This window comes from Gavialis gangeticus, unplaced genomic scaffold (assembly GCF_001723915.1).
Source record: "Gavialis gangeticus isolate Ggan-Ray unplaced genomic scaffold, GavGan_comp1, whole genome shotgun sequence".
Taxonomy (NCBI): domain Eukaryota; kingdom Metazoa; phylum Chordata; order Crocodylia; family Gavialidae; genus Gavialis; species Gavialis gangeticus.
Genome location: NW_017729031.1, coordinates 108,311,835 through 108,335,957, shown reverse-complemented (window position 1 = coordinate 108,335,957; position 24,123 = coordinate 108,311,835). Strand labels below are relative to the sequence as shown.

The 24,123-nt window shown below is 41.1% G+C and overlaps 1 protein-coding gene across 1 annotated transcript in view; it reads right to left on the bottom strand.

The window, feature by feature from the left end:
- MYO1D (myosin ID) overlaps positions 1-24,123 on the bottom strand; it is a 298,270-nt gene that overhangs the window by 180,123 nt on the left and 94,024 nt on the right. The window contains exons 8-14 of the mRNA XM_019523544.1: positions 23,095-23,298; positions 22,101-22,246; positions 21,906-22,020; positions 19,210-19,380; positions 13,249-13,319; positions 11,552-11,626; positions 8,463-8,595 (exon numbers count right to left, since the gene is read on the bottom strand). Of these exons, the coding sequence (XP_019379089.1) occupies positions 8,463-8,595; positions 11,552-11,626; positions 13,249-13,319; positions 19,210-19,380; positions 21,906-22,020; positions 22,101-22,246; positions 23,095-23,298 (915 nt within the window). The remainder of the gene's footprint in view (positions 1-8,462; positions 8,596-11,551; positions 11,627-13,248; positions 13,320-19,209; positions 19,381-21,905; positions 22,021-22,100; positions 22,247-23,094; positions 23,299-24,123) is intronic.

Here is a 24,123-nt window from a genome sequence, read left to right as displayed (position 1 = left end):
TAAGTCTAGTGCTAGCTCTCTCAGCCACTAAGGAATCTGTAGTAGCTAACTGGCTGAGCACTCTAGCTTGTGCCTGAAGCATAAACTGAGCTGGTTCAGGGCAGGTGAGCTGCCACATGAAGTCTTGTTGAGGCTTCTGGTGTGGAAACAACACTGCATTATTTACAGGAACTTATATAAATAACTTTTTACAGTAAAAGAGTAAGTCTTGATACTGTCCTTGTAAGGATCTGGGGCCTAGCCTTCTTGCTGTCCTACCAGGAAGTATCTACTGTCTCACCCAGACTGTCTCCTGGGAATTGGGATGCAACACTTCTTGGACACTCAGGGTAAGTCCTCCCAGAAACACAATGTCACATAGCTGGCCACGACTCTGGGGAGAAAAAAAAAAAACTTCTCTACATTCTGCCTTCCAAAAATAAGATCCATGTCTTATTTTGGGGCACACGTAGGCAAGAAAATATAGTGATTATTTGAGAAACAGATACTTTGAAAAAGATGCTTAATAAAGATACTGTAACTAATTATACAACTAGCATAAGTGATGGAATGATAAATATACTAGAGATGAAGCTTTTTCAGGTGGATTCAGAGGAAAGCCATCAGGAGAGGAAGCAACAAAACTGCAGCATAAACAGGAAGTCAGGGGCCAATAAGGAAAATTGGAAACATGCGCTGAGCAGGACCTACCTGCACCACAACAAGCAGGTTGACCTTTAAGCCTAAAGGGAAACCTCCTGTGCCTAATTAGGGTCACCTGACCCAAAAGGGCGGTGCTCTAATCCAAGGCACATAAGCCCAATACTAGGAACAAGGATAGTAGGTTTTGCCCTGCAGGTAGCTCCTGCGCAGGATGGCTGCAGAAGGGGGACTGACCAGCATCCTAGAAGTCCCTGAGAGCTGCAAGTAAAGTGGAAGGGGGACTTGCAGCCTGCAGGAAAGTTAAGACCCAGTGAAGGGACAGTTTTGTTAGATACCCAGTGGGCTTGTATTTATGTTCTTATTAATACTGGCAGACCAGGAGTGACTACAAAGGGTGCCCAATGGGCACACATACCAAGACTTAAGCTATGGAAAGATGCTTAGCAGGCCTGGGTTCAGGGACTCAGGAGGCTGAGGCTGGTGTGCTGCGTTAAGCGAAGTCTGGAAGAGCTAAGGCCAGAGTTAGGCAGCCAAGCCTGAGGTCAGGGACCTAGAGAGCTGTGGGCTGGACCAGGCTGAGGCTAGGAGGACCAAAACTAGTGAGAGAAGTCCAGCCTGGGACTAGGGGCCCAGAGAACAGAAGGCTACAGCCACAGCAGGAAGGCCAAAGCCAAGCAGACTTAAGCCACAGGGCATCCTGGAAATACAGAGGCTAAAGCCCAAAAAGGGGCAGAAGCCCAGGACAGGAAGAAAAAGAGACCAGGTCCAGGGAAAGGAGAGTCTTGCCAGGGTCAGGGGTTCAGCAGGCTAGATGGATTAGTTGGTCAACACAGGGCCACCAGGCCCAGTGGACAATTTAAAGTAACATCTGTGAGGCATGGGTGTAGTTGCAGGGGAGAAAGGAGGCCACAAATTTAGCCCTTAAGTAGTCTGACCATATGGAAGTCCCGGAAATCTGGGGCATCTTCCAAGAAATCCAGGACACTGCCCATCCCCCCACCCTGTCCTCACAAATCAGCTGATGCAGGGTGGTGTGCCGGGCAGGCAACAATGCCTGCCTGCTCACCTGCAAGGCAATCCTCACTGCTCTGACTCCCAGCCAGACTGCAACCCACATCCCTGTATTTCCAGGATGCCCATTATAATTCTCAACAGCTAGCCAAAAAATCAGCCTCTGAAATCCAGGACTGTCCCACCTAAATTGGGACAGATGGTCACCCTACCCTTAAGGCAACTGGTGCACTAGAGCATGGATGGGCTGGGAAGATTCTACTTAGTACCTGATGGGCAAGACCAGGGGGCATCACAGCTGCCCCTGGGGCCCAATCCTGTCACAAGTATGATCTTAGGGCTGCAACGACAACTCATACGTATTACCATCAGCCAGAGCAAGTTCAAGCTCTAATAATCTGAAGAGAAAGAAGGAAGACCTAGGCATTCCTTCAATCAAGGCCAAATCCTCAAGAAGCAAGCACAGAAACATAACATGTTGATGAAGTCCATACCTTTGTGTTGCAATTATGTAAATTAGCCCATGGGTATTTAAGATGAATGTGAAAACCCATTTTTCCCTTTTCCAGGAAAATATATCAAAAGCAACTGATGTTTCTGACAGTATGCTCCCAGAACACCTCTGGAAGGGTATATATTTTGAACTATATATTTAGGACTTAAATCTGCCAGACCAGTGCCTCCCAACCTTTTTTTTTTTTGCGCTGTGACCCTAAACTGGCCACCAACAGGACCTCCCAACCCAACATCACAGGGGCTGCTGGGAACAGAGTAAAGTGGCACTAACCCGGGGATGGGATTGCCCCTTTTGTGCATGGCAGCCCTGCCCTGCCTGCCTGCTGCTCCCAGGCCATGTGTATGAGTGTGCATGTGCATCCAGGCCCTTCACGACCCTACTGAGGAACCCCTGTGGTTGTGCCCTGAGGTTGGGAACCAATGTGCTAGACTGTTCTCAGTGGTGGCAGATGACAGAACAAGGAGCAGTGGTCTGAAGTTGCAGCTATGGAAGTTTAGATTAGATATTAGCAAGAATTCTCCCACAAGGGCAGTAGTAAAGCACTGGAACAGGTTACCCAGAGAGGTGGTGGAATCTCCATCTTTGGAGATTTAAGACCCAGCTAGGCAAAGCCTTGGCTGGATGATCTAGTTTGGGATGGGCCCATCACTTAGTCGGTGGTTATCCACAAATATTTCATTTGACTTCATAGGCAGGCACATGTACTGAACTGAACAACCTTTTGAATCATCCACAAGTACATACTAACAAAAAAGGCAGGGAATGATTTTTTAAGGTTGTTTTAATAGTTTTAAATAAAACGCATGGATAATTCTTTGTTATGCAATCCATTCTTCTGTTAAGAATTGGTTGAATATTTTTGGATAGGTCTTGTACATTACACACCTCTCCAATAATTCCTACAGAAGCCGCATTGTTGCGCAATGTCTTGGGCAACAAATCAGGCTCTGACTACCACTGTCTTGTTTGCCATCTCCAATTTATTCACAGACAAAAAAAGTGGTAGGGAATTAAGTTACTTGTTCAAGGTCATATAGTTGGTGGCAAAGGCAAGAACAGAACCCAAATTTTCCACCTTCAACCCTGCATTATGGACACGTGACTTTCAATTCTCTGCTTAAGCATTAAGATCACCTCCCTTTTCAAGGATTTCATAATTCCTATTTTTAGTTCAAAAACCATCTAAAAGATAAAGAAAACAACAACTGCTTAGGCTTTTAAAAAGCATTCACTTAAGTATTTTGGAAAAACTATAGTATCTATTGAGGTATTTTTGTTTTTCAGTGGGTTGGGTGGTAGTATTCAGTCATTTTGGAGAAAGTCATACACTGTTAGCTATTATTTACTAATAAATGTAAGGCACCAGCAACCTGAATGCACCTTTTGTCCATGAAAGTATGTTCTCAAATATTTATTTTCTTCTTGGCAGTAACTAATTCCATGTGACATCAGTATCACCACCACACTGTTATTTGTCACATTAATTAGCAATTACTCCGTATGAAGAGTCAAACACATTCTAAAGATATCATTGCTTTTGTTTTTTGGGGGTTTTGTTTTTTTTTTTTGGCCTCTAGTCTGTACCATTCAAGAAAGACAAAATAAATAAGCTGCAAGTTAAGCACCAAACCATGAGACAGAGTACAACAAGGTGCTTTTCTCATGAAGAATAATCTATTTCATTATGACTTACTACAGTGACTGCAGGTCTATAAAACTACAGCATTAGGGGAAACTTCTCCAGTCAGAAACACAGCAATTTGAAAATCATTTTGTATCTGGAGCCAAAATATAAAAGATTTAAGTTCTTCTACGGACTCAACAGCTAAGGTGATAAAGCCTGATGTGACAGTCCAGAAAAATGTCTGTATTATCTTTTATGATTCTTGGTTTCTATGTGATTTGGTTTCTATGTTCATTTTTTATATTGCTGCCTGCCTGTGTGTAGAATTAAATCAAAGGAAGCTGCAAAGGAGTTGCTAAAAAACTGAACAGGGAAAGGTAAAACAAATGACCCAGATAATGCCTCATGTAGACTGCTTTAAGGGAATAATAGTTAAGCCATCTAGGGTGGAAGATGTTAGCCTGGGGAGGGGTGGGTGGGGAATCCAGCTAAATAAATTAATTTTCCCATGGCAAAGCCCAACACAAAAAGAGGTATCTTACACATACTTCACTGTAAAAGTTAGTTCACACCCATATCCAAATTAAAACATCCCACCCCTGCCCCATTATGCAGCCGATCCATGCCAAACCCATGTAACTGCACCCAAAATTGTGCTGTACTGGCTGGTTTGCTGGGATATCAATTGGTCCTTGGCAGTGTATTGAACTGAATGTTCATGAATTTGTTTGCAAGATGTTCTCCCACCTAGCAAGGAGCTGCTGTCTGGCAGTGGCATGAGAACAATACTTTACATAAATAACTTCAAAATGGAGTTACTCATTAAACACAGACAGTTTAGAAGGCAAAAGCAAACAGTATTTGGCATGAAGAAACTTGTAGACTGAATTCCTTAATGACAAACCACAACATGATTCATAGAGAACTCTCCGACTTCTCCGCCTCATTCTTTTCCTGTCCACTAAACATAAGTGTCGTTTTGGGGACATTTCCCCAAATTACAGGTTTTATTGCTATTCCACTGCAGCTTTACCAGAAGGCTGGTATCTGCTTTTGGCAAACCAGCAGCAGAAGGAGGAGGATTTCATGGATGGCAGCTCTGTTCAGATATCAGAAAAGTGTAATAGAAATGTAGCAACTAGGTGGGGTTAAAATGCAGGTATCCAGACTGGAGCTGAATCATGGAGCAAACCAACACTTAAGTTTTGGGCATCATCAGTGGCTTAGGCACTACTATTTTAAAGCCCCATGATCAGAGATTGCTAAGCATTGTACAGCTGCATTACAGACTCTCCATTATCCAGAGAAAAAGCAAGCAAGATGAAGGTCTCTTGTACCCCCAAGAGTTGTACATCACCAGCAGAAAATTCATTAAGTTTATGTTACTACCATGAGAAACCCCAGAACAACCTCCTCTCCACCTGCAAAACAGCTTGGAGGGATTAAGAAGGAAAGATTATAATAGAAGTTACCTTAGTTAGCTTTTTAGGGGGTCTTTCTTACTCACTAACATGCACAACAGCCTTTCCCCCCCCACCAGTAAAAATGAGGAGTTACACAGATAGACTGTTCCACCCTCAACAGTTAAAATCCAATTTCTTAATGAGGCATTTTGACAATTCTAAGTACCAATGAGTTTGAGCCTCGAACATTAGTGCAAGTAGACTCTGGCTCTCTTCATTTGAAGAAAGAGAGAGTTGGTCAAATATATCATGATCCCACATAAGAGCCTTTCCCCATGCTGAACAGCAAGTAGCCGTCGTGGGAATGATTACAAGGTGCCCTCTTCCCTTCTGCTGCATTTCAGTTCAAAAGAAAATTGTCGATTTTTAAGTTACCATATCCAAATATACCTAACACACATAACCTGTAATTCTCACTTTTTAAAAAGATATTATAACTAGTTTAGTTTCATCTTCAGAAGCCCATTTTCCAATTACCTTTTCTTTTTTAAGATTTTTAGTTTATTATTATATCTGTCTGCTACAGATATATAACATTTATTATTTGGAATAGCATATGTACAATGTTTTAGTGCAAATGGGCCTATTTGGAAACCTTTGCATAGATTTAGTGCAGTCACTTAACAGGAACATGAATGTACCTCAGTTCTTTGTATCCATTTCCTTAGTTGATTGTTTTGTACTTTACTGCTGCTCAGAAGGAGATGAAAATGCTTTCCAAGAATAGTCTAATTCCATTCTTGCTCAGGTTTTGAGGTGAGAAATGGACAGTTTGACCAAAGTAACAAAGCTTATACAGACCTATATACAGTAACAAAGCTTATACAGACCAAAGTAACAAAGCTTTGAATTTCTACCCTCCCAAAATGTTCCATGTATACAAACTAGCTTTGTGATATCTGAAGATTTTTCTCAACATCTGATTAAAATCCGTTTCTGTGGATTGCTCATTTGCATAAACTAAACAGTGAAGTTATCTGTCCAGTTCTACTCCCAGTGCATACCTTGGTTTTAATCTTACCTTAGTTTTAAGAATCTTCCTTTGAATAGGATTCTTAACTTTATAAAGTATTTGAGAACTAATCTATGGCTATGTGTAAGCTGCAAGATGGACAAAAAATAGGCCCATAACTAGGTTGTTGGGCTTCAGAAAGGCTAACTTTGAGAAACTAGGACAATTAGTTTGCCTTAATATAAATTCCATGCTACTTCTCTCTCTATCCTTTAGCTCTCAAATCCTATTTATCTCCTTAACTATTTGGAGCCTACACAGCCCAAGCAAGAGGAAGAACATCTGTAGGAAAGGCAAAAGGCAGATCAGGGTGGCGTCCATGAGACTTGTTCAGAGAGACATAAGCTTATATAAATGACAGCCTAACTTTTTCACTACCTTTTAAAAATAGGCACTAAATTTGCTATACTCCAGTTGTAAAGTACTGTCCCCGAGTTGACAGATTCACTGAAGATCCATAGTAAAGGCATTGCTATTTTATGTGCCAATTCTTCCCATATTCTAGATAGGAGATTATCTGGGACTTTTGATTTTATGACAGCAAGCAGAGCTAAAGTTTGCTTCCAGACTAGATGTGCTAACATCTGTATGTCTTTTGCTTACATCTATACGTCTTCATTGCCATGAGGTACCCACACATTGTCCTCAGCTACATCTTTAATCCTTACTGAAGGCTGAGCAAAAATATTTATTCAGTTGAGGGATAATCAGGGTTGTCCTTAATCTCCTTTCCATCTTCAGCATATGGCAGCCCCTCTTCTTCCCTCATGCTTCTCTTTATTTACTGGTATATGACTTGTCTGCTGCTGGTATATAGAGGTACAGTTTTGCAGTGCGATCAATACCTAAAAAGCCTCATACTTCAGTGCTTTTGCTGGTCACCTGCCAGGACCAGGAAGGTCCTTCACCCCTTTTGTAAATGCTACTGTTTTTTTCTTTTCAGCTTTTTCTGAAACACTAGACACCAGGTAGGGGGAGGATTAACTTGGATGTGATGATGCTAACAACACTTAGAAAACTCAAAGGTTCTTGGCTAATGGATCTTGCTCTTCCACTGAGGAAGTAACTGATCATGAAGAATGTTTTCCCCCTAGGTCATATTGGCAAGGACCACGGTGCTTTTTTGATTTTCTCTGTAGCAGATGGCATGATTCTTTTCCTGGGATCCTCTGAGCATATTAACCAACTTTTCTCCCACTGCAGCAGAAAGGGACTGGCAGTGTCATTTTCTCTCCTTTTAGTTTGTGCCTTTAGTGCCCATCTCCCCTGGTACTTAGTTTTGTGTCTTTACTGGTATGTGAGGGTTTGAAGTGGTATTAAGTTTTTGGAAAACGTTGGGTAACAGTTGCCAGCAAATACAGGAGACTGGACTTGATGGCCTGGAAAAAAGCCTGCCAGAAATATGTTCCAAAAGACAGGTTATAATTCAAATTTAAAACTAAGCAAATTAGCACCAGGGAATGGTGTCATAGAGACCTGAAAACTGAAGGCCCGATGTCAGATAAGTACAAGCATAAGCAGAGACAGGGCAAGCTTCCATATGGTACCCCACCAGTACCTAATGATAGAAAACGTCTCCACTTTTTGGCCTATTTGATCCAATTGTTCTGGTGAACCAGTCAAAGGTTGCCAACTGAGATAGAAACGTGCATGATATGAACTGGACTCAAACTATTAATTCATTTCAGGTATGCCAGCTAGGCTTCAAAATGGCAGCACATCTGCCATAACTGACTTGAGATATATCTCAAGGGACAAACTAGAAATTAAAAGTTCCATCCCTACTGTGAATTGCATGAGTCATCCAACCCCTCTAGTGCAAGTTATCCTCCAAAATACAACTGCCTAAAATATCATTAGTGTACACGTTTTTCCACTCTGGTTTTCCCTTGGCCTTTATCATTTACAGTACAACCATATTTAGACCAGTGTGGCTGTGAAAATTCAGGGGCGGGTGGAGGCAGGTGGGGAGGGGAAAAGAAAATACACTAACTTGGATACAATGATGGGGATGCCACTGGAGACTGGCCTTAGAAATGGGACTTCACTTAAAGGAAAAACTCTAATATTGCTCAATTTGGAACAGAGTAAATTTAGTAAAATCGAGGAAAAGAATGTATACCCACTGCAGAGAAAAATGCATCACTAATTAAATTAAAATTAAAGTTGGTTTTGACAGGGTAGAATAATTACCTTAGATGCCAGGTTGTCTACTAGTGCAATCATGGAGTTCTTAAAAAGGGTAGCAGCAGTCAAGGGTCGTTTGGTTACCTCTGTGATGCTCAGTTTACCTTCAGGCCACATCATCTTCAACACGGGATTGGAACTATAAGACAAGACAAAGGAAGCAGACATTTGGAGTGGTGATGATCCATTTTACTCTAAATCAGACAACTAACTTCTGGGTGAGATCCAGCAAATGATTCCAGTTTGACTAGGATACTAGCTAAGTAAATACCATGGTTTGGTTTGGAGAAATTCTAGTTAAAATGCAATGTTATTTTTGAATACACTGGAAGAGAAAAAAAAATTCTCCATGCTGAATGTTAATCTACAGTAATAGTAAAGTAAATTTAGCATAGAAGTAATCTATCAAAACCAGTCATCCATTTAGACAGGGTAGATATATGCATAAAAGGGATAGGGGGACCCCAGTTTCATAGATTCATAGACTGTAGAGTTGGAAGGGTTAAGTTAATGTAAATCACAAACACCTCCCTTTAAAATGTTGCATTATTCCCAACTGTGTTTCAGCATGTAATTTAACCCAAGTTATATTTCTGATAGAAATAAAAACCAAAATGTATACATCAAAGCCATTTTTAAACTTTGGCTTGCATTTTCTGAACAGTACAAAAAAAAGTTACTGTTAAAAGGCACAGCTTCAACATCACTACACAGCTGATCCATCAGTGGACACTACTGAAGGTAGTACAAGTAGTCTTTTAAGTTCTTTTCTCCCTCACAAAGAAGTGACAGACAAGATAATGACGGTTAACTGCTTGACAAGGTAAATGGAAGGTCAGAGTTTACAGAACAATGGGCCCTTGAGATGGGGCTGTGTAGTTTGGACAGTTTCTATCTCAGTAGTTGGAGAAGTGATATTTTCAGTGACAGACTACAAGTCATGTGGCCACTGAATAATAATAATAATAAAAAAAAGGAGTGTGTCAAGGGGAAAATAAGAATAAACACACACAAACTCAAAGCTTCATAAAGGGTAAAAGCCAAGATGTCAAAAGGAGAGAAGAAAAAACATCTTTAGTTGCTACCATGTTGATACTAGAAATCTGGACAAAAAATTAGAAATGCTCATTTAGGTACAGAACTGTGTCAAAACTGATAAAACTAACAGTGGGGGAAACTCATGCAACTCATGTTAGAAATGTTCCAAATATAGTTCTTGTCTGTATATGGAAAGAAAGCAGATATTATAGTAATAACAAGTTAATAAGAAGGCTGTCAAACTACTGTAATTAAACCTTGATATCTGCCAATTTCTTAGCTGCATGGTTCCAGTTGAGTTTTAACCTACTGATGTAAATATTCAAACCTTAGAACACTGGAGAAGTTGCAAAGGCCTAGGAAAAAAGCTAACGTTGTACCAATATTTAAAAGAGAAAAACAGAATGATCAGAGTACCTATAGGGCAAGTAGCCAAAGACAGATCCTGGGCAAAGGCACAAAAATACAGGATACAAGCGTAAAATATTAGAGCAAAATTAATTACATTACCATGTTTTTATGGAAAAGTGGTTTTGTAAAACAAGATGGTATCAGGTTTGGTAGGATTTCAAGTTCTGTTGGCAAAGTTAACTTGCCATACAATACTGTGGAAATAGCATAATTAAAATGATGACTCTGTAGAGAAAGAAGTGGAGCGCATATTAAAAGAATGGAAACTGCTAACTGGCAGTTTCCAGAAAAAAGTTATAAAAAGATTGAGAATCCTTCAACCAACAGGTATGATTCTAGCAGTGTTCCTTGTGCTTCTGTTCTTGGTCCAATGCTATTAAATATCTTTATCACAAGCCAAAAGAAAAGAAAATTACTACTATTAAACTTGTTCGTATTCCAAAGATTGGGGTAAGGGACAGGTCAGCTATACAAAGGTATTAATCCCGTGGCAAGTGGGGGTCAAAAGTGCATTTTTAAACAGAGTCAAAGTGAAAGAATATCAAAAACAGACCATACGCATCACAAAGTAGGGCCATAACCTGGAGAACAGCTACTCTGGATGGATTTTGGGTCACGATGGATGAACAACTGAATGGGAGCTCCTAATGCATAGGCAATGAGTAAGTACTGACAGTGCTGGCACAACTCTGCACCACTGCTGCCGCCACCAGGCATTGGGTCTGGCTGGGCTGCAACCCCATGCTCCACTGTTGGCACAGAAAAAAAATCACACTTCTGCCACCACCCCCACTGCTGCTGGGGCCTATCGCTGGCCAGGCTGCAGCCCTGTGCCCCCACACCTCACTATCAGTACAGGAATCTGGCAGAGGATAGACATGCTCCCCATGCCTCCCTGATGCATCACCTATGCCCTAGTGCAATGCAGTGGCTAAAATGGGCTAACACAAGCCTTGGCTGCCTATGTAGGGAACACAGATGTAAGAAGATGTTATTACCTTCATATACAATATTAGTGAGACTATTGCGGAAAAGAGGAGTATGACCTGTTTAGTTGTCTACACAACAGAAAAAGAAAAAAAAAAAAAAGGATATTCATAAACTAGATAGGTTTCAAGAAAAAAAATCTATAAGAATGATTTAGTGTCTAGGAAGCCTGCCCTACAAAAAGACAAACTCATTATTAGTTCATCTAGGAGAAGGTCAGGATGTGACTTGATTGTAGTCTCTAAGTAGCTACACAGCAAAAGATTTCCTATCAAAAAGACTCTTTAATTAGCAGACAAAAGATGCAAGATTCAATGGCTAGAAAGTGAAGATAGATAAATTCAAAATTAGAAATAAGGTGCAAATTCTTCCATTGAAACAACTTACTTCTGGACTAGTCAGATCTTTTCATCACTTGAAATGCTTAAAACAAATATTGGAAAAATCATTTTAAAAAAGGTTTTGCTCTAAGTTCAACCAGAAAATACAGAAGTTAATACAGAAGTTTTTCTCTGAAATTCTCTGGTTTGTGTTATGCCAAGATCAGATGAGAGAACCAAAATAGTTCCTTTTAGCCAACAAAACTATTAACTGGATTATAACAGTATCTTGTCACAGCACAGTCTACAAAACAGCCTGTCTGATTAAAGTGTCCTTACCTGTTATACAGTAGGCGTTTGAAGTCTTGGAATAAAGTGTCCTTGTTTTTGTCAATAAATCCAGTGACTGAGTAACTAGCAAAAGAAAAAAAAAGTAAGTTGCACAGCAGTCAAACAAGAGCAAACCCAGCTCTGAGCAGAACGTCTGCGTACCACCACCAGATTCAAGAGAGATGGAACTAGGCAACAGGAAAGAATCTATACCATCATATCTATCACTAATTAGCTGTGCAAAAACTAGGCAAATCACTTACGTTCTGTATCTGTTTTCTCCCTGTGAAATGGAGTAACACTTACCTAAGAAAAACCTCTGAAGTCTACAGATGAGAAACAGTTGGATGGGGTCCAAATCTAAGAGTGCACCTCAAAACACCTTATACATCTAAGTTTTCCTGAGTACAGTTTCCAAGGCTCTACAAGTTCTATTTTTGCACGTGCCCAGAACTTAATAATTTGGCACTCTCATATCTAAGCCCAATCAGGAACTGCAAACTAAGAATCTCTCCCCCCAGGTCCCTTAACGACCTCTATCTGATGGACCTAGTGTCCACAGGATTGAGCTCTGCAGAAAACACAGCAGCCACAGAAACCTGCATTCGAAAACATGACCGGAGGAAGACAAAGTGGGATTTTTCCCCCTTTTATACCAGAGCTCCATGATTAAAGCACTCACCTAGAATGCAGGAGCTGTGTTTTATATCTCCCTCAGTCTGAAGAAGTCCAAAACCCTTATCTCACTTCCCAAGAGTGTCCTAACCAACTAGCTTTAAGCTGTTTTTGAGTGGAGGCATGATTCACCATTCCTGTGGAAGCTGGGACGCTGTGCAGGAAAGAATTCAGGATTATCAGGTGGATTTATCCCAGTGGTGCTCAACCTTTTCCTCGTGCAGGCCAGATGGATGGTGCCCCATGCCCCATCCCTGATCCAGATGTGTGGGGAGGGCAAGGGTGGCAAAGAAGCTGCAGCCCAGGTCACACAGGGAGAAAGGGATGCAGCCTGGTTCTGATGAGCAATATGCACCTTGGAGTTTAGGAATTTGGCAGGACAGGACAGGGAGGGATGCTATATTGAATGGCCATGGTTCCCCTGCCACCAAGTTACCTGACCCGGGAGAAGCCCTGTGGGCTGGATGCCAAGGCTCCATGGGTTACATTTGGCTCATGGGCTAAAGGTTGAGCATCCTTGATTTATCCAATTATTGTTTCTGGCATATTAAATTCAAAAGCAGTTCTGGCAGCAGAGGCCAGACTCAATGAGTGCTCTAACTGATGGGCTAGACAGTCCTACTCTTCCCCAGCCCAATGAATCTCAAGGTTTTGCTTCAGAGTGACCCAGCATCAACAGGAATGGTGAACAGTTGCTCCACTCCAGAACAGCCTATTGTCAGGGACTAAGGTCACACTTGGGAGGCAAGAAATTTGGGTTCAAAACCTAGTCTCCCACATCCTAGAGGAACAATCAATGGATTGTTGTATAAAAGAAGTGGGGGTATTATTACCACCACAACTACAATAATTGAGAGGAGTATCCCCACTCCCTATGAATCCCAATATGACACAGGCACCTCTCAGCAGCTCAGTGGGAATTTAAACCCCAGGAAAGGGACCATATTCTAAAGGTACACAACAATCTGAATATTATAGCTTAAAAAGCCAAGTGAGAAAATAGAAGGTGCAACTTTATTCCAGAAACTCACATAACATCTCCAGCGTAGTGCTTAATTCGAAAGTCTCTATCGAACTCCAGGATTTTGTCTGTCGCACAAAGCTAAAATAATTTTGCACGTTGTTAAAATGAAGGCATTAAAATGCAATAATTGAAATTCCACAAGCTTCAGGACAGAAAAGCGCTCTGTTTTTCCCCTCCTCTCCCCCGATATATTGCAAAGAAACTAAAAACTGTAAAATGGTATGCATTTACAGCTCTGCCTACAGAGACATATTCCAGTGCAAAAATCCCACTCCTTTGCAACACTATCTTCAAAAAAATCTGAATGAAGTAAATAAGGTATAAATAAACATGTATATAAAAATAAACCAAGATTCAAAAAACAGATCTTTTTTAGATGAAGTCCTAACACCTCCAAACTGCTTTTATTAAAAAGAATATTTGCATAGATACAGAACTGTTGTGCTTTGAGTTCTGTCTGTTCCCACTTTTTATTCTTCCAGGGCATCATAATCATCTTCACAGGCACCTAGTGATATCATTAATGTTGGATGACAAACTTATTTAAGAAGCATCAGTCATTCTGTCCTACTACAACATACAAAGTAAGCTAGAGCTTTCACAGGTCAGTGATTTAGTCCCACAGTGTGGACAGAACTAGAACCATTTTCCTGTTGCCACATTTAGGAATGTTCTATATTACCATATTCTCTTCTGTATAACACACCCTGGAATATAATGCACACCTTGGTTTTGAAAGGTAGACTGTAAAAAAACCCAATTTTTCCAAAGTTATGGTTGCGTAGAGAAGGGATTGAGCCTAATTTTCAACCAACTCACCCACACTTTCCCACTGAAGCTGCAAAATAAGAGAGAGACCAGAAGCAGCTAGTAGACAGCAAAATTGCCTTAAGAAATTAGCTTGATTAATGAAACCATGATCATTAAAAAGGAGAGACTGTCATTAACACTCAGAGTGAAGAACAATGAGCCGTTAATTCAGCTGACTCCCTCATCTGCTTGAATAGTAGTACCACAGCTGCTACACTGTGAAGAAGGAATCAACACGGGGTAGTTCTATCCCAGGCAGAAAAATCAGCTAACCACTAAAGACAAGGATTCACATTTTGGGGAGGAAAGATGTGCTATATGCAAGAAAACATGGAATGTTATATTCCCATGCTTTAAGATGGATCCAGAAAGCTGAACAGGAGTCACTAGGATCTAAAAGAAATAATGCAACTACATTAAGAGCTTTCCTATAGAATGTGAAACTAGCATAGGAACTGACACGCACTCATTTCTAACACTTAGGTGTGGCTGGAACTTCAGTGGCCATACTCTGCTCAGGACAAGAGAACTGCACCAGAACCATGCCTTAATATGACAGAGTGGTTTCATTTGACAATAGGCTCTTTTTGGAAAAAGCTTTGAGAAGAACCCAGTCATATGCATCTCAAACCTTTATTTGGACATACGTCTTTTCCTTCCATTTCAAAAGCATTGTTAGCTTTTTTGGACCCAGCAAGTCTAGAAGCATCTGCCAGCAGAAATATTTAGGCAGTGAGATGCGGCCAAAAAAAGCCTGAGAAATGTCTAACTAACTAACTACAGGCTTACAGAGCAAAGCAGCATTTCTTTCTAAGGCTCTCTCAATTCATAGCCTATATTTTGCTTGGTATCTTGCCTTCAAAGTACCCAACATTTAAGGATTCCTAGCTCAAGGTATCTGAATGTGCTAGTATCATGTTTTATCACCTTAGATCAGATAGTAAATGTAAAATGTTTACAATCAAAGTATACAACGTCTTGCTAGTTCTAAACACAAAGGTGCATCTGAAATTAATAAAAACGTAGGCAGGGGGTGGGAGGCAAGACAGAAAACTTTGTGGCAGGTTTAATACCGACTCGATCAACTTGCACTGATCATGGATAAATCACTTCACCTGTGACTGAGAGTTTCCCCAATACTGAAAGCCTTAGGAATTTGTTTAAGGTGCATTATCTGTGCACTTGACCAAGATCAGTTACAAATATCAGAATCTAAAGAAACCTTTCCTTGTTGAGAATAATCTGCTATTTATATCAAAGGGGTGTTGTGAGGAATAGTTAATAAATGTACAGAACTATGTTATTAGATGATTCAGAGAAACAGATAGGTTTTTTAAATGGCTTTCTTGCTTAAGGAATATAATTTTGCCATCTCAATATTTGTTAAGACAGTAAAAACCTTTGCCAGTCTTTTTCATGGTATGTCTGGGTTTCACCACAATAACCAAGACGACCGAGCAAGAAGCAGACGATCAAAAATACAGTACACAAACGAGGACGGTATTATTTAGGGCATAGCAACCTCTTAGAGCTTATCCAAACTGATGCAAAGTGCAACATACTGTACAGGAAAGCAGTGAAGCATCAGCTATTCAGCTGGAAGATAGAAGCTATTCCCATAACATATTAACACATATATTTTAACTCTTTGGAAATATCTCCCTCCCAATACCTTTAATTTACACAGTATTTTAAGCTAAGGCATAAAGGAACCCAACAAACTAACATGAGTTCACAAGCCAACTAGGCACCAGATCAATATTTTAACTTAGCCCAAAAAGAGACTGAAACAGCTCTTACTTTTATGGGGGTGTTAACTACCAGAAAGAGAAGGCATCAAGTTATTTTAGGTATTAGTTAGAAATGTGATACTTACAAGGGTGTTAGATACTCACATGGAAGGAAGAATCTGAGCAAGCCACTGATGTTCTGGGGATCAAGATTTCCAAAGTAATATCGTTTTAGGCTAGCTGAAATTGTTTCTCCCTACTAGAGTTAGTATACCTAGCTACATGCAAGACAGATGCATCCCTCCCTCTAGAAAGTTCATTTTTATAGTAGTATTCCTTCAGTCTATGCTAATAGTTTCCTAACAATACCACCCTTTACTGAAGAATACCATAACTGGCCAGATTTCTGAATGTTTCCTAATGCAATGAAAAGACAACTCCTAAAAACAGCAGGTTGATCAGCAGCATAACTACAGTACAGTGAACATGGCACCAGGCCTGGGTGCTAACTATGAGAGGATGCCAGAATCTTCCCCTCTGGGTGTCTTTACCATGGCAAGGGTAACCCTGTGCTGCCCAACTACAGGAGTGGCCCACTCCCAGCAATGAACCTGGGGGGTGGGGGACAAGTGGAACTGTACCTCCCAGACAGCTACATTCTCACAGCTGGTCTCCCCACACCTCCCTCTCCTACCCTGGCTTTCTGTATAGGGAAGGTCACATTGGCAGCAGCAGCATTCCCCATGTAGAGAGCCAGGCAGGTAATGCTTCCCAATCTCCCCCCGCCTCTGGCACTAAATGAGTTCACTACCCCTCTGAGTTCAATCAATTGTCTTTTCCTTTTATAATATCCTTCATAACCCCTTTTATAACCTCCCTGTTTGTTTGGAAAACTCACTTCCTGGACACCAGCATAGTGAAGGATGCAGAACAGGAACAGCTATCTCCTTTATTGGTTAGCACTTGCCAATTGGTCTCATCTCTGAGATTAAAGATTAAATGGAAACTTAACTCTCCCTCAGAGTTTAAAGTTGACTGGCAGGATAGCACTGGGAAGTTGTTGCCCAGACAATTTTAAAGAGAACTTTTCATAGATATTAGGGTTGGAAGGGACCTCAACAGATCATCGAGTCTGACCCCCCGCCTGGGCAGGAAAGAGTGCTGGAGTCAGATGATCCCAGCCAGATGCCTATCCAGCCTTCTCTGAAAGACTCCAAGGTAGGGAAAAGCACCACTTCCCTTGGAAGCCCATTCCAAATTTTGGCCACCCTCACGATAAAGAAGTTATTTCTGATGTCTAGCCTAAGCCTGCTCTCTGTCAGTTTGTAACCATTGCTCCTTGTTACCCCACGAGGCACCCTGGTGAACAGAGCATCTCTGATACTTCGCTGCACCCCTCTGATGAATTTATAGGCAGTCACAGAATCACTTCTCAGCCTTTTCTTGCAGAGGCTGAAGAAGTCCAGGTCCCTTAGTCTCTCCTCAGAGAGACCTGTTGGCCTGTAAACCCTTAACCATATGAGTGGCCCTCCTCTGGACCCTCTCAAGGCTATCCACATCCTTCTTAAAGTATGCGCCCAAAACTGGACGCAGTACTCCAACTGTGGTCTGACCAGTGCTGCATAGAGGGGAAGTATCACCTCCTTGGTTCTATTTGTCATGCATCTGTGCTTAGCTGATGTGCGGTTAGCTTTGCTGATGATTTTGTCACAGCCTTAGGATTTCATTTCATTCTACACAGCCTTAGGATTGTACTCATTCACAAATATTAGCATTAGTAAAGGAAAGAATGTCTTCCAAAATTGTGGGCCCCAACTATGCATGGTAGAAATAATGGCACATTGAGGAAGCTCACCAGTTGTTTAATTTAACATGAAGTATTCATAACATGAACCCTGACCTTAACTGCAGAATAATCCTGTAAAAGTGAAAACACTGTTTACCAAAACTCTGCATGGCAGACTGGGTGAAAGGTTATACTCCAAGTTAAATGCATTTAAGCAAATGCTACAATTTGGAAGAAGATTGTTTACCCCTTCACATTTCATTAAGACAAGCCAGATCTAACTCTGTTGTTTAATTTAAAGTCTCTGGAGGTAGTCTACAGCATATTTTTGATACAAGAATGCTAATAATCTATTCCTGCTCTATACAGTAGAAACAACAATATTTTAACCAACAGATTTCAAACAAATGCGTCTCAATAAAGATGCATGAATTAAATGTTATTGCATTATGCAGTCTGAGTGGTTCACAAGAACAAATAAGGCCAGTGCCCACATCTTTCAGATACCAGCAAGTGACAAAATCAAAGGGCCTACAAGATTACAATTTTAAATGAGCATATTTTGTAGCTAGGGAGAAAAAAAAAAAATCATACAGCAAGAGTGTGGGCCATTTTCAGTACCACTGTGCATTAGAACTGCTTGAGAAGTAAGTCACATGAACTGAAACTGGATATCTATTGGTTATAAATGACATCATGATATGTCAAGATCTAAGATCCTGCTGCTTTTCCCTTAAAATAATTATTGGGGCATTGAGCATACTTTAGCTCCCTCTACTGGACCCAAAGCTTAATAACATTATTAACTAAGGGCCTTGTCACAGGACACAGGCACATGTTTTGATCTGAGATGGTACTAAGCATTACCATGCTTGGAACATGTTCAGTCATATAGTAATGCTTACTACAATCTCAGGCCACTCTAGACAAGGCTGAAGCTCTCCCCCTCACCCCAAAACTAACCCTCAGCACATATCTACCAATGAGAATGTGCAACCCCCATGCCCAGAGCCCATGCCCTCCCTGCCAAATGCCCAGCACTGCCCAGTTGGAAAACACCTCCCTCTGGCATGCTGGGCAAAGTCAGATCTTTGCTGCTAGCAATGGGTAGGAGACAGCACAAAGAGCCGAGCCCAGGAAAGGCTTCCGCAACCTGTCACTGAATCCATGGAGTGAGTCAGGTCTCTGCCACTGGCCGTCTTGAACTGCATGCAGTATGGTGTGGGGGCTAGGACTGACAATCAGATGATTGTCGGTCCTAGCATACCACACCGGCATCTTGAACTCATATTAATGTCCATGGAGCAGTTTGATGATAGCTGCACACATTACTTAATATGATGTGGAGATACTCCTCCCGCGGTTGTAACTTTGCTACAGTATGAGCACATTTAGCATCTTTTACTGCTGGAATGTGCAGGCGCTCACATTAAGTGCCATTAACATGTCCTAAGTGTAATGCATGACATGGCCCTCAATCTAGAGTACAGAACTCTGTTTTTGTAACACAATGACAGAATGCCTCCAGTTCATGTCACTGCTCAAGCCCTTTCCCTTATCCCTTTAAGCTAAAATAACAAGCCATGTTCAGCAACTATGAGGAGGTGGCATAAGCTTCTGATTGCATGCACCACCAAGTTACCTTTCTGCTGGAGAAATGAGCATGTTTCCCTAGTTTCTTATTAAGGGCATCAAGGAACATCGCATCTGTAACTTTTCCAACATTCATGCAGGCATCATCCAGAATGGCAATGATCCCCTTGTGCTGCTGCTCCACCAGGTCCACAATGATTTGGTTGTTAAAGTAATCAATCTGCAGAACACCAGAGTATAAATATAGGTTTTGGCTAAAGTGAGAAAGAAGTAGAGGTGTGCAGGTATTATGCACAGATCAGTAACCAGACAGAATTATGCAAATAAGATTACATCATACTAAATTTTCTAAACTTAAGCTACTGGACCCATTATACAAGAGCTTAGTGCCCAACACTATCTCAAAGCAAATCTGCAAAGTGAGAAATTTTTATTTCATGAGACCCTACCTTTCATCTTCTGCCACAGTACACTATTGCTGGATTGACAAAATATGCAATTGTGGATCAGTGATGTTTTACAAGTCATAATTAAGAATCAGAACCTAAAAGTGCTCTACAGAGAGCCTATTGTCTCAAAACATCCTGGATTGCAAGAACACACATTCAAAATTCTTATTCTGAGCAGCGTATGTTTCATATTTGTTTCCAACTTGTAACATAAGCTTCATCCTTCATGAGAGTTGAGATAATTGAAAAATAGAATACCAACTACTAGAATTTAGACTATGCAAAAGTCTAATTATCAAAACTGAAAAGAAGGTTTAACTCTGCTTGGCTCCATCAGCAGAAGACCCATTCATTCCAGTGGGGAGACAAAGAAATTTTGGTCCAGTAAATGATTTTCTTGTCAGAATACAGCAGTTCTGTAGACATTTATTTCAACTGCTCAAATTTATCCAGTCACTACAACTAGTGGAACAGGCTAATTTGATGGCTAATGGACCAGGCAGAATCAAAATAATCCCCTTGGCAATCCCATATACACTTCTGTAATTGGGTTTTCCTTTGTACGCAGTACAAAATAGTTTTATTATTGTAAAATTAGTGGATCAACATAATAGAAAGATCTGCAGCACTCCATCTTTCATGGATTTCAGATTGCAGTACTTGCTCTATACAAAACTAGTATAGACTGTAACTTACCTACGGAGTCCACCAAAAAGGCATTGAGACAATTTCCCTTACACTGTTATAACACTGATCTTGTGATAGCAAGTTTGAACTCCATACAGAATTTACTGTGCAGTTTTTCTGGCCACTTGCAGGTCTCAGTTGCATTGTAAGACACAAGAACAAAGGAAAAATGCTTTCCAGCTACCCAAGAAATATGGGAAATAGGTATAAATATTCTTCCTGTAACATTTCTCTAAGGAGTTCCCCCTATTAGATTTTTATAATTGGTTCAAAAGGCCTGGGAGGTAAGACCTATGCAGAAAGGCTAAAAGAACTAGGGTTATTTAGTCTGGAGAAGTGGAGACAGAGAATTTGGTAAGTCTTCAGATAACTGAAGGGCGATTATACAGACGATGGAAATGGGCTTTTATCCATGACTGTAGGGGCAGGACTAGAAGCAGTGGGCCCAAGCTTCAAGAAGAAATTTAGGTTGGAGGTTAGGAGTGTGGTCAAGCATTGGAATAGGCTACCTAAAAAAAAAAAAAAATTTGGAATCTCTATCTTTGGAAGTTTTCAAGAGCAGGTTTGACAACTGGCTGGGACAGTTCAGTCACAGATGATCTTACCTTGAGCAGGACACTGGACTAGATGACCTCACAAAGTCCCTTGCAGCCCTACTTTCCTAAAATCCTATTGTATATTATCATGTTCTGATTTTTTACAAAACAAATCAATGCATTTTGCCACCAATTTTTTTTTTAAACTTATACAGGATCAAGATTGTCACTGCCATACCATTCTCAACTGCCATCATCTAATCAAAATCTCACTTTATAAATCCCTTTTAATGTTAGTTAAACAAATCATAACTTTTAAAAACAGCTTTCTATTGATTTAATCAGACAAAGTACTATTGTCCAGCCTACAACTGGGGGTACCACGATGCCAAAATAATATGTTAGAAGCTATTCAAAATTAAAAAACCAGAGGCATAGAAAATGGTTTTATAGATTTTCATTTAACCTCTTCCTGAGTCTCATTTGTAGGCAAGGGACCCACTCTTGAAAAAAAAAAAAAAAAAAAGGGTTTATAAGTTTTCATTTACCCTCTTCCTGAGTCTCATTTGTAGGCAAGGGACCCCCTCTTGAAAAAAAAAAAAAAAAAAAGAGGTTCAACTGATGAGAGGAGTTGATGTGGGGAAAAACTTCAGGACTGGGCCTTATGATAGCTCAGGGCTATTCAAATAATAAAATCCCAGGAGCCACCTGCCCACAGCCTTTTCCCCTCCTACTCCCACCCCCCACCCGTTATACTGGATGTTCCCCTTCCCACCACTGTCATTGTGCTGCACAGGTGAAATCCTCGCTTAAAGCTGCACCCCATGGGCATGATTTCCCCCCCACTCCCACTCACAGCCATCCCTGGCTGCTCTCAGCATGACCCCAGATTTGCCTAGAGACTGGCTGCTATTGCAACTGGAGCAATGAGGGGAGCATCAGCTAAGTGAAAGTCCAGGGGCTGCACATTAAGCCTTCATGGGCTGCACGCAGCCTGTGGGCTACCAGTTGGATAGGCCTGAAATAGCTCCTTAGCCTTTAAACAGAGCCCCATCTCCTGTCAGTTCACTCACATGCTTCCATGGGATCCCCTCTCGCTGGTATTCCTCCTGTTCCTGTTTCAGAACCAACTGAATAAACAGCTGCTGCAGCTTTTCATTGCAGTAATTAATGCAGAACTGTTCAAAACTGCAAAATGAAGAGAAGTGCTTAGTTTCATATTGAAAGAAAGCTGAAGCATTAAATTTCCTCTCATGCAAGAAACCCACCTATTGTTGTCAAAGATCTCAAAGCCATAGATATCCAAGACTCCAATGACTGTGTTTTTCCCATGTATCGTGGTGTCATAGTTCTTCACTTCAATTATATCATTGATGTGTGTCACAATCCAACAGAAAAGACGCTCATATATAGCCTGCAAAGAAACAAATATTGGATTTAAATTTCTCATCTCTCATGCTTTCAATTTTGTTGCATCTACATGTCTGAGGCATATTACTCTATAATTCAAGTTTTTCAGATTAAACCTATATTTAGTGGTAAAATCCTGTTAAAAATCAAACAGCTACAGACAAATTTTCAAAGCAGATTCTATTATTTTTATAAAATGTTTTTAAAATGTTCACAGCACAATTCATGACAGTGGGTACAAGAGTCTGAACCCTGTTTCTGAGACATCTCTAGATCCCATTCATTATTTGCTATGTCTAAATATGGACTTGTAGAGCAAAGACTTCCAGGATCTCAAACCAAAAAGCTAAAATGATTTGGGCATCTCGCAAAGCAACATGGGGAAGTTTTAAATGCTACTGCACACCTCGGTTCAGAAGGATAAGTTTTCCAAAAGGTGAAGCGTTTAAAAAAAAGAGTTGAAGCTTGAGCCACAAAATATAGCGATTGGTATAACTTCATAGTTTTATAGTTGGTAGGATCAGAAGGGACCTGAGCAGATCAAGTCCGACCCCCTGCCATGGGCAGGAAAGATTACTGGGGTCAAATGACTCTGGCAAGGTGATTATCTGTCCTCCTTTTAAAGACCCCTAGGTAGGAGCAAGTACCACTTCCCTTGGAAGTTGGTTCCAGATTCTAGTGCTTCAGCTCCTGTTTTTGTTGTTTTGGGGTTTTTTTTGTTTTTTTACACAGTCAAGCGCTACATGGAATCCTTTGCTTTATTTTGAGAATCACAGGACCCTATAATTTGTAGACCAAAGAATTACAGCAGTTGCATGTCAAAACAACTCCCCCAAAAGGGAACATATTAACCTTCGCAAAAGCGTCCCTGCCATATGAGGCTTCTTGCTCAGTGTGCTGCTTGTCAATGACATCCCGCCCTGTAGCTACAGTCCGAAAAAGCAGGGCCTTCTCCACCATGTCAGATTTTGTTGACAACAGGTCTGCGATGACCGACACAACCTTACTGTTTTCAATCACAGGTGTATCACCATCCACTGAAAACTTCAGATTTCCCTGTAGCAGGTAACAAAGAGAAGATTTGGTCCCCAAGCCTTTCAGACAGTGAGAAATAAAAGTAGGAATGTGTCACCTTAGCTTCCTGTGAATGATTTGTTTTTCAGCTCATTAAACACAAATCATGCCTTTACCCATTGATGAATTGGGGCAGGAGTGGGCAATTATTCGGGCTGGAGGACCACTTAGGGACTTTTGGTGAGCTCTTACACAGCGCGCCAACAACCACCCACCCCCGCAACAGCTCACTAAAACTCTCAAGCAGCTCTGCCATTGCTGGGCCTGCTGGGAAGTGGAGTCCAGCTGCCGTGCCACCCCAGGCCAGCTGCATGCCTGGGGGTGGTGGAACCAGCGGCACGTGCCACACCTGGGCTGCCCCCTGCACCTGAGCCAGGCAAGGCCAAGGGATCTGCCACAGGCTGGATAAAATCCTTTGAGAGGATAAAATCCCTTGGAAGGCCGTATTTTGCCCACTGCTGAGTTAGAGCCTAGCTGACCTTCAGGTTCAAACCATTCCCTCACCTTCAGCAAGCAGCAGCATGTCATTGACTAAAAAGAAGTTGATTCAATATTTAGCTGCATTAGATGAACATGACATGTTTCCTACAAGTTTGATCTGCTAAGAGCCCAAGTTCTGGAACTGACACTATACTGAGTGGACAGATTATTTGTATTACTCCCCATATATATACAGCTCACCACAAGGAAGAGGGCTTAATGTTATTCCCCACAAAACTGACATGAATGTTCTGGTGTGTCTGTCAAGCTCAAGATCCCTAACAGCAGTCATGCCCGTCTTGCAGGGAAACTTGAGGTTAGCCCTGG